This window comes from Bison bison, unplaced genomic scaffold, assembly GCF_000754665.1.
Source record: "Bison bison bison isolate TAMUID 2011002044 unplaced genomic scaffold, Bison_UMD1.0 scf7180017864284, whole genome shotgun sequence".
NCBI classification, from domain to species: domain Eukaryota; kingdom Metazoa; phylum Chordata; class Mammalia; order Artiodactyla; family Bovidae; genus Bison; species Bison bison.
Window position 1 is genome coordinate 1,992,258 of NW_011494856.1, and position 10,623 is coordinate 2,002,880.

Below are 10,623 nucleotides of genomic sequence, written 5' to 3' on the forward strand. Positions count from 1 at the left end.
CACAGCGCGCTGGGCAGGGGCTGCTTGCTTGGAGCCAGAAGCCCCCTGACAGCTCTGATCCCTCAACTCTGTCCCCCAGGAGAACCGCTATGTGGTCCGGCTAAGTGAGAGCAACCTGGTCATCTGAGGAGCTGTCCCGTCTGAGGACCCTGCAGCCCTGCCCTGGGCGGTTCCGAGGGCTTCCTGGAGGAGGGGGAGCTGCAGCTGGGCCCATGAGGATCCAGAAACGCCAGCAGACAAAACCGCCAAGGCCTGGAGGTGGGAGTGTCCACCCCGGTGAGGAGATAGGAGGCCGGCCATCGGGTGCTGTGTGCAGGAGCAGGTGGAGGCCCCCTCCCGTCCCCGCCACCCATTTCCCTCCCGCAGGTCCTTGAGCCTGTGCCCTGCCCTGACCTCTGCTCCACCGGGCGGCTAGGCCTTGTGGTGGGGAAGGGCCCTCTGCCTGGCACCCCTGGCCCCACCCTTGCCCCTGTAGGGGGGACTTCTCCCTCCTTTTCTGACAGGTCCTATAAAGGACCTGGGCTGGGAGCTGAGTTTTGGGTTCTCGTCCAGGTCAAGCCTCTGGCCGTTACTGGGTCCCAGTTCTTTCGACTGTGAAGTGGGGGTAGCGGCGCCGCGGCGCACAGGGCCTTCCCGCCTCGCAGGCTCTGGGCTGGGTCGTGGGGGTGGAGAGCTCGACTCCACACTGCCCCTCCCACTAGTAGCTTTATCTGACCCCGTTTTTGCTGCTTCAGGCCCTCTGCCTTCAAGTCTCCCCCAGGGCTGCCTGAATGTGGCTCTGCATACATAAGGGGCCTAATGCATGTGCCTGCCTCTGCCCCTGCTGTTTTTATTGAAACTGAAGAAACAGACTTGACCTGGGCAGGACTGTGGTGCAGAGCCCCAGCCACCCCCACGATCTCAGGCGCTTCGGAGGGAAGTGGCGTGTGTGATGGGGCTGGGAAGGGGCCTCTGGCCTCGGTGGTGTGTGTCCCTGCGGTGTTGGTGTTTGTCCCCTGGCCTGGGCAGTGCAGGCGACTGCTCCACCTCCGTTTCCACACTGGCTCCGCAGTCTCGTTATTTATGTGGGGCTGTGCAGGCACGGGCCCACGGCTGTCCCCGTTTCTCTTATTTATTGAAACTTGGCTGTTGTCCATCCTTGTGTCTCCATACTCATCCATTGTTGAATAATAAAAATGTGGGAAAGTAGTGTCAGGAGGAGCTGCTTGTCCTTGTGCCTCTTCCCAGGTTGCCCATTCACTGCATAGTTCTGTGTCAGGCCCTGTGTGTGGGACATGCCATCCCTCCCCTGGCAGTGTCTGCTGTTTGGCAGGTGGGGCACCAGATGAAGTGGGGCCAGAGGTGGCCTCGCAGGTCATCTGGCCTTATCTGCCCTTGGGTAAGGAAGAGCTGCAGTCCAACCATAGGTACAGGCTTCAGGGAGAGGGGGTTTTTAGTTAATTCCAGGTTCTTTTGGTGTTTTGTATTGGAGGAAGGAGACGTATTTAAACACTAATGGCAAAGAGGCTCAAGGAGAGGCTGAAGAACCAAGAAGTGATGCCTGGTGGAATCCAGGGTGGGGGTGGAAGGCGACACCCTGGGAAGGCTCAGGCTTGCTCCTGGGAGACGGCAGTGGCCACGCTGGGCATATGCCCGAAGCCTGACTTCACATGGGGCAGAAGCCATGGTGGGGCCCAGCCTGGCAGCTGCGAAGACTCCTATCCTGAGGGGAGGCTGGGCAGATTCAAGTGGAGACGCAACCTCTCCCTTCCTCTCACCTCTCTAGAGCACAGGCTTCTCTCTGCAGCTTCTCAGGTGGGCAGGAAAGGGAGGGCACCTCTGAGGATTCAGGAGACAAAGTATCACCTGCTCTCAAGAGGGGAGGGAAGGATACAGGCTGGACATCAAGAGGAATTTTCTGGAGCATCAGAGGTTCAGCATCATCTAGAGATCAAGAGTCTAGAACAGTGTTGTAGGGGACCAACGGGCACCAGTGCACCCAGGGAATGTTCCCTGGGGCCACCGTGGTGCTGTTGGTGTCCCTACTCGCCAGGGTGTGGCTTCTTAGACTTGGCTGCCCCGAGCCAACCAACCCCACTTCACCGAGTGCCTGGATGACACCCTGAGATGAGGATGAGATAGTCCCCTAGGTCAAAGGGGAGGCTGACCCTCCCACCCTCTGGCCTCCGTTCCCAGAGGGAAGCTGGACTCTGGTCTCTGGGATGAGGCACATACAGATGCCAGTGAGGGTGGAGACTGAGGCTGGGTCTGAGCTTCCCAGGTGAGGTAATGGACACCCATCTCAGTGCTGGCCCCTGGGGTAATAGGCACTGGTCACCTCCAGACCACGCCTGCCACCCCAATTTCCTGCTTGCTGGAAGGTAAGAAAAAGGAATGGCTCTGGCCCCAGTCTCTTCACTTGATCCTTGGGGATACTGAAGCCACCTCCCAAAAGGGAGATGAGCTGAGGACCAGCTAGGGGTGCGTCTGATATGGTTGACCCTGAGGACCCCCCTCTCACCTGGAAGCTTTCCTGGCTCTAAAACCTACTCTTGAGCTGAAGGTAGGCCGAGGCTGCTGGCAGGGTGGGAGCTAGAGGACAAGGTGGGGCTCTGGGTGGCCAATGAGGACAGTTCTGAGCTTGACCTCTTCTCACTCTGCTGCCCCTCCTCCGTGGGCTAGAATGGTGGGTGCCTCGGCCCAGGTCTCCGCCTCCCACCTGCTCCTGGAGCCGAGTCCCTGGACAAAGTCCCCTTCCTGTCCAGGAGGAACTGCTGTGACAGAGCCCAGGAACATCGTCCCCGACCACACCTGACACAGCTTTCTGCCCCCACAGGGGAGGGAGGTTCTGTGGAGGCCCAGGGTACAGTCTGGCGGAGAGGGCCCCAGAGTGTTAGTTATAGCCAGGGCACTTAGCCTCTTTGGGCCTCAAGGATTCTCCCCACTTGAGGAAGCTGAATACTTGGGAGGCTGGTAGGGCGTGGACGGCAGGAGCCAGGCCCTAGGAGGAACAGTTGCCGTGATGACCAGGGAGGAAACCCAGGCCTGGACCAGGACAGTGGCTTTGCCCAGAAGGGAGATTAGAGATGTTTTGGACATAAATAAAGCTGATAGCACGTGACGACGACATGGATGGAGACCACATTATCACCCTCAGCCATCCTTCTGGGCCCACAGACCGCTTAGCCCTGTTAAGTGGATATAGGCACTGCCTCCTCCAGGGTGGGCAGGAGAACTTGGGGCTTGGTACCTGTGCTTTGGAGCCAGACCAAGTGTAAGTTCCAGCTCTGCCCCTCACTAGCTCTGTAACCTTGGCCAAGGTACTCGCCCTCCTCAGCTGCTCCCCCTCCCAAGGCCAGGGCTACCCACAGGGCTCACCTCCTGTCCTGCTGTGAGGATTGCCAGTCACCAAGCATAAAGCACAGCACCGGCCACACGGTGGGCACTCGGCAGATGCAGCCTCCATCATTCACGGCTTCCCTGCACTCCTGTATCACACACCTTAGCCCCGGCCCCTGACCCGGAGATGCAGCGTATCTGTAGGTATCGCTTGACTGGTGAAAACAAGTTTAGAATCAACTTGGGAGAAGCCCAGGGGACACTCACCAACCCAACAGGTGTCTGTGTCTCCCTCTCCCAAGAACCACCAGTCTGGTCACTCCAGACTTTTTTTTTTTTGGAAACTTTTTTAATAGTTATTCAATGTTCTACAGCTTACAGTAAATATCATAGTTACAAATTCTTGGCTTCAATCTTTCAGAGTGATCACTATCTGATCTTCAAAACAAAACGGAACAAAAACCCAAAAGAATCCAAAACAACAGAACAAAACCAGATTTACACTTCATACACACAAGCGAGGCCGCGGGGCTTTCCACTCTTTACACTCCAGGCTGTGTTTTGAAAACACCTATAAGTTCTTTGCTCAAACTACTTGGAAGACACCGGTCAAAGGTTTATTATTATTATTTTAAATGTTTTTCTTTTTAAAATGTGAGTTCCAATAAAATTTAAAAACTAGATTCCAACCTGTAGATTAAAACGAATTAAAAAATACAAAATCATATACAACGCTCTCTCACAGGGATGGTACATGCCACGAGAACAAGTTTCTCTGTTGTGTGATATGAACAGGGATGCAGATGCCTTTTAGTCAGGAGACAGGGACAGGCCCTTGGGCCTTTAAAGGTCATGACAGACAACGCCACGTTGCTAGAGGCCTGGCCTTACCTCCCCTTGGGTAAGGAAGAGCTGCAGTCCCACCATAGATCCAGACAAGCTGGCTGACCCGAGAAGGTGGTCTCTGGCCAGTCCCACTCTTTCCCTGACTGTCAGGCACAAGGAGGAAGGCTGGAGCCTGGAGATGCTGGTCTTGCTGGGGTCAGGCCCAAAGATGACTTCACCCTTTTGAGACCTATGGGCTGGTACTTATCAGCAAAGCTGTTATATGTGTTCTCTTCAAAAAAGGAAAATAGCCCCTCTACCAGGAGCTGGACTGGGTACAGGGCCTCACTGCCACAGCAAGAAGACCCAGGGACTATGGATGCAGCCACAGGGAAGCAAGCGTTCTAGTTTCCCTTTCTGGCTTTGTGGCAGCCAGTCCCAATCACCTGGCTACTGGGCTGGACTCAACAGCACACAAGGTAGAAAATACCCATTGGAGAAAGTGAGGGAGTGAGACCCAAGTCTGGCTCAGGCAAGATTGGTTATGGAATGTTGAAACTGGCCTGCCAGGAAATTTAAAGGCCAGGCCCTAGAACCATGTAATGCCTAATTTCAGAAACAGGTTTTCTAGAGGGGACGTGGACAGGTAAAGGACAAATCCTGCCACCAACCTGGCACACCCAAAGGAGGCTGAGCTCTCTCAGGCTCAGCTGTGGAACCCGATGTTAGCCTGGCTGGGTCTCCACTCTGATCCAGCTTTTGGAGGTAAGTCTAGCCTGGATTCTCCTGGGGCTGGACACTGGCATGGAGCCTGCCCCTCCACTGCCCAACCTGCCCCCTCTGGATTCCCAAGCTTGGCAATCAGCTGGGGACCACATGCCCTACAGTGCTGTGGAATACAGGGTGAAAAGCAGAGCTTCCACATGTACTTTGAACTGCAATTGAGGAGCAAATGCCATGGTGACATCTCAGTGACTGATCCAGCCACAGTGCTGTGACCAAGACCTGTGCCCTCTAGGCCTCCCTCTCGCCTCCCTCAGAGCAGAGCTGAGGGTCTGACATGCAGGGCTCCAGGCCTGATTCAGCCAGTGCCTCTCTGGACCTCTGGCTGAGTCCTGTCTGCACAGTGAGGACATCAGAACTCTGTGACCAAAGGATCTGCACTACTCCTATGCTCTGTGTGATTCATTTCTGAAGGGTACTTGGAACAAAGCCAGCCTCTCTGAAGACACACTCCCAGATCTCTGGAACGCTTTGGGTGGCCAAGGGTAAGAGTTGGGATGAGGTGGAAGGACTGCACAGTGTCTCTCTAGATCCTGGTCCTCACTCTTGGGAAAAACAAACCCAGGGTCTGGATTCAGGTGTACTTTTGAGCATTCAGGGCTACATCAAGTCCCCTGGAAGTGCCAACTCACTGGGTCTGGATAGTGGGCCTGCTCTCCAGGGTCAGAAAGCAAGGGTACACAGGCTTCCTAAGGACATAGGTCTTTCAATGGACAGGTGCCTGGGGCTGCCCCTGAACACGTCTTCAGTCCTAGGCATCATGACCCCAAAGTGCTTTGCTCAAGTTAGGCCTCTTATTGCAAATTCCTGTCCTTCGAGTGCTGCCAGCTGGAACTGCCTCTGGGTTTCCAGGGCTCCTCATAAAAATCTGCTCAGCAGGGAAGACTGACTTCCCAGGTTTCCCTGGAGCGTTCCTCTGTTTAGGGGCAGACAGGTAGCCCATCCCTTCTGCATGCTGGCCACCAAGGCCTGCAGGTGTCAGCAGAAAGAGCAGAGGATTTGAAGAGTTCAAATCTTGGCTCTTTCTCTCATGAGCTATGTGACCTTTGGCAAGTCTCTTAAGCTTTCAGAGACTTAGTTTTTTCTATCTATAAAATGGGAATTTTGGCAATCAATATCAAAGTACTTCGTATACAGACAATAAACTGGACAGGTGAGTGTCCTTTTTCAATATATAGGGAGGGGGATATTCACTTTACAGTCACTGCCAGGAGAGAGAGAGGAAGAGCAGCAACTGTCTTGTCTTGCAGGGAAGAAAGGAAATCAATTTTTCCAAAATGTGGCAGAAAGATTAAATTTCAGGCTCTTACCACTTGGGGGCACTCCAGCTTCCAGACTCCAGCTTCCTGGGCCCCAGGCTAAGGAGAGGGAGGCAGGTACAAGTGGGGAAAGCCGTGAGGGTTGGCTGGTGACTGGAACCACCTGTACCCCTAACCCTGCCCACCAAGCTTGTAGCACTGGTGAGAAGCAGTGGAACGGGGTGGAGAGGGCTTTGCTGGTGCCATGCTGCAGCTCGAATGTCATGTGGGTGCACCCCTTGTCCTCTCTGGCTTGCTGGACTTCCTAAAATGACAGGGCCCCTCAAGCTCTGACCTTCTGTCCAGCTTGACCACTGGGCCATCCAGTATCTGTGGATGATGCTCATGGTACCTCCTGATGGATGCCCGTGATCCCACGTGTGCTCATCCTACCACAGGCACACGACTGCCTCGTTCTCCTGGGCTCAGTTCCTCTGCAATGACTCCCCAAGCTTGGCCAGGCTTGTGGATCTCCGTCAAAGCAAGAGGGTGAGGCCAGCTGAACTGGGGCTCCGGTGCTCAGCCCGCAAAAGGGGTGCTATGCCTGGGTTCTTCCAGACCCCAGCCTTTCCACACCTTGTTTTTGCCTTGGGGTCTGTCCTTGATCTTGAATTACATACAAGGGCCAGGAGAGGGTGCACAGCATCGCGTTTCAGTCCACAAGCCTGTGTGTGGATTCAGACTGGAGGGAAAGAGACCGCAGACTAAGATTCAAATGGCTCTGCCACTTACGAGCAAGTCACTCTGCTTTTCCAAGTCTCAGTTTCCTCATGGATCAAATGAGAGAATCATCTGTTTCACGGGGTTAAGCCAGATGATGGATATGAAATTGCTTTGTGAAAAACTGAGGTACTAGATGTTAGTTTTTACATACTGGTACAGAATGAACAAAGGTAAAAAGGTAATTCCTAGATCTCCTTTCCCCTCCTCTGGTTCTGCCCCAGCCTATCTGGAGGCAGCAGGGTTCAGGGGAGCCTTTTGGGGTGCCAGCATTCTGCTCACTTTGGGGCAAGTTCCCTTTCCTGCTATTAAATAGGACCAGTTTCTTCATTTGTCAAATGGGTGAAATAACTCTGACCTTGTCTTTCCCTCAGGGTCAGTAAATTAAAGGCTGTGAAGTGCTCTGAAGTCTATGAAGCACCTGACAAATGCAAATATTTCCTATTATTATTATAATCATTATTATTATTTTGGCATTTTCTAAACATGTATGACATAATCTAAAACAACCGTCACCCACCCTTATACAACCAGAGAGTAGGAGGAGGTATTTGCCCAAAAAAAGAAGAAAAAAAAGGATTAACACTGGAAAACTTTCTATTGTTTTAAAACAAAACCTTTTCAGCACCCCTGAGCAGACCATTTAGAACAGCGGGGCTTTTCCTTACTGGTCCTGCATTTCCCAGGTCGAGGATGCTGCTGGGCTGTGCACCCCTGGGAACAGCCAGATAGCCTCTGAGGTCCTCCTGGCCCAGGGGTTTCCTGATTATTTCCTCCTTTAGGGAGACATGGGAGGTAGGGGTAGGGATATATCCACGTATGCATGAATTTAAAATGAAGAGAGTTATTTAGAAGTTCTAAATGTCATCAATGATCCCATTTTGTACAGTAAAATGTTCCTGTGCATGCCACCCCACCCCCCCACCCCCCGCCACCAACCATCCCCAAAGGGGCTGCTAACCCCTCCAAGTGCCGGGTGCAGGGGGGGCAGTGTTAGACAGCTGGGCTCCTGGCTGAGACCAATGGGGCCTCCTGACCCAGGGGTCCCTCTTCTCCCCAGAGAGCCCATGTTTCCTCCTCTCCTCTCAGGATGAGGGGCTACTGTCTTAACAGCATGGACTCCTTTTCAGCCAGTCCACCTGCTCCTCCAAGGGCTGGAGTCAGGTATAGGATGAGAGGTCCACATGTCTTCACAGAATTTCCAAATGCTATTTTGTCATTTGCAATTTCTGTTCCCGCCATCTGCCCCTATGTGACCTCGGCCAAATCTTCAACCTCTGCCTTTGAAATCCATGGAGGAAAAGAGCAGAAACAAAAGCCCAGAGACTGTTCCAGAGCTCACCAGGTGTGGGCACTGCTGGCTTCATTTTTACAAAGCCAAGCCAATCCATCCCTAGGTAAATTTTTGTGGACAGCATGCCCCAGGCAGGAAGGTTGCATTTAATGCTAATTTACTGCAAGGTCTAGGGAAGTCCTTTCCTCTTCTCTGGGCCTCAGCTTCCTTATCTGTCAAATAGGGGAATGGATGAGATGATTGCTAAGGTCCCTTCAGTTCCATGAGTCGATGAAATGTTTATTGCTATTGTTTCTCCTTCACTATCCTGACCTCCAGAGCCACCAGCACCCACCTGGAATGTGGTTCCTTCACTTTGGCCATGAATGGCACAAGGTAACCAAGAACTTAGCCTGTCTGCCAGCGCCATGGACAGACGGGTGAGCCCTGGCTCTGGGAAGGACAAAGGGAAGGGAGAGAAATGCCACAGGTTTCCACTCTAGTGAGGAGCAAGCTCCTCACCAGAGTGGATCCATGAAGGCTCAGAGGCCAAGGTCTAGAGTACACTGGGCACTTGGCCTCCGAGGCTTTGGGGGGCTAGGATCCCACCGTCCTGCAGCTGCTTGGCAGGTCTGAGGTCAAAAATCACCTTCTGAGGAAGTGCCAGGTCAGTTAACATCACTGTGCAAATTAGAGGGTCCAGGCCCAGACAATTCGGCCAGAGACCTTACAAGCCAAAGCCAGCAGGCAAGGGCCTCTCAACTCTCTTCCCTCTGCCTTCCCACAGTGCGCCCCTCCCCCACCCTCCCTCAAGTTCTCCCAAAGAAAGGATCTGGTTTTCCTAGGTTCTCATCTGGGGTATTATTAAGCTGCTATGAACGCTCCTACCTAATCAGGTGGTTTTGTTCTTGGTCTGTTGCGATGGTTCTCAGAAATATCAGAAGATATTTCATTTGTGTCAGGATACAGCAGTGTCTTAAACTAATCCTGCTTGAGAAAAATCGAAAAAGAAACCATCCCTCAGAGATGTGGCTTGCTTAACAGTTCTGAGTTCCTACCCTGGACCCAAGGGTCACATCCACTATGCTCTTCAAAGGAAATCGCACCTTCAGCAGAACCACTGCAACAGACCCCACTCTCTGCCTGCCGCTAGACTAGGCTCCCAGGACTGAATGCTTGGGGAAGGAAAGGAGCAGAGAGGATGTGCCTGGTCAGGTAGGAGAAGGGTGGAGCTGCGAGGGCAGCGGCTCAGAGGGGGACAGTGGGGAGAGGCAGGAGATTAGAAAAAGCAGCTTTTACAAAAACCAAAAATAAAAACCAAAACCGTTAAAGATGCATAAAGTGACCCTTGCACTTCCGTTGTCTCTTCTTGCAAATAGAGGTGGTGCTGCTAGGGAGCTGCTCCAGCACCTGTGTAAGACTTGAGTAGTTGCATACAATGTGTGACTCCAGGTCTAGGGGAGGAAGGGGAAAGCCATTAGTGACAGCGGTATTCCTGAGGCCCTTGGGGAACTCCTGGACACCCTCCCCTCATGCTGAGAGCCCTAAATGGATTCGTCTGTGTCTTCCCAGTGGAGCGGCCCATTTCCCATCCAGTGCCAAGAGCTCTGGAGGAGGCGGCAAGGGAGACAAGGAGGCATGGCAGTGATTTTCAGTGACATCCCTGGAGCTCTACAGGTCACTGGCACTGCCTTAGGATTTGCAGAGGACAGGGGGAGCCTGGTGGTGAGGGTGACCTAGGGCTTCTGCCTGGCCCCAGTCAGAGCCAACATCTGATTGAGATAAAAGTTCATTGGAAGGATAGGCCCACAGTTAGAAGTAGTCTGAAGACCATACAGTAAAGAGCACAAAATTTAGTACTAGAGGACTGGAGTTCAAGTCCCAGGTTAGTTTTTACTAGTTAAGTGATACTAAACTATATCTGTAAAATAGAGCAATGATCCTTACTTCACAGAGTTACTGTGCGGATCATGAGATAACGTATGTAAAGTATCTAGAATATATAGAAAATGACAGCTATCATGAAGAGTGATATTGCTGAAGCTGCAGCAGGAAAACAACTAGTAACTGTCACCTAACCCCTGTTGACACCTGTGCTGCAGGCCAAGCCAGGGGCTCTTAGACAGCTCTGAGAGTTGGTCACCCTCCCACCTCCCACCCGGTCCTCACTCACTTGGATGGACGCAGGCTTTACCAGTGCGGGGGCACATAGCTGTACGCAGGGGTCCCTTGGGCCCTGTATGTTGGCATGGAGACAGGGTGTGCCCCGATCGCGGTGTGCTGGGGTGCAGTCAGCAGGGTACCTGAGCATCCGGAAGGAGAAGAGGAAACCTGATGAGGCCGTCCACATGCTGGGACAAGGAGGAAGAGCCGTGATCTTTCACAGCTGCTCCCCGCCTGCTCATG

At 53.0% G+C, this 10,623-nt stretch overlaps 2 protein-coding genes across 2 annotated transcripts in view; one reads left to right on the top strand and one right to left on the bottom strand.

Annotated features, from left to right (window-relative positions):
- RELT (RELT tumor necrosis factor receptor) overlaps positions 1–127 on the top strand; it is a 6,019-nt gene extending 5,892 nt beyond the window's left edge. Inside the window, exon 11 of the mRNA XM_010849528.1 lies at positions 80–127. Coding sequence (XP_010847830.1) covers positions 80–127 — 48 coding nt within the window. The remainder of the gene's footprint in view (positions 1–79) is intronic.
- Positions 128–7,869: 7,742 nt separating this feature from the next.
- Positions 7,870–10,623, bottom strand: part of FAM168A (family with sequence similarity 168, member A) — a 32,741-nt gene continuing 29,987 nt past the window's right edge. Inside the window, exons 7-8 of the mRNA XM_010849529.1 lie at positions 10,391–10,520; positions 7,870–9,671 (exon numbers count right to left, since the gene is read on the bottom strand). Coding sequence (XP_010847831.1) covers positions 10,408–10,520 — 113 coding nt within the window. The 3' untranslated portion in view covers positions 7,870–9,671; positions 10,391–10,407. The remainder of the gene's footprint in view (positions 9,672–10,390; positions 10,521–10,623) is intronic.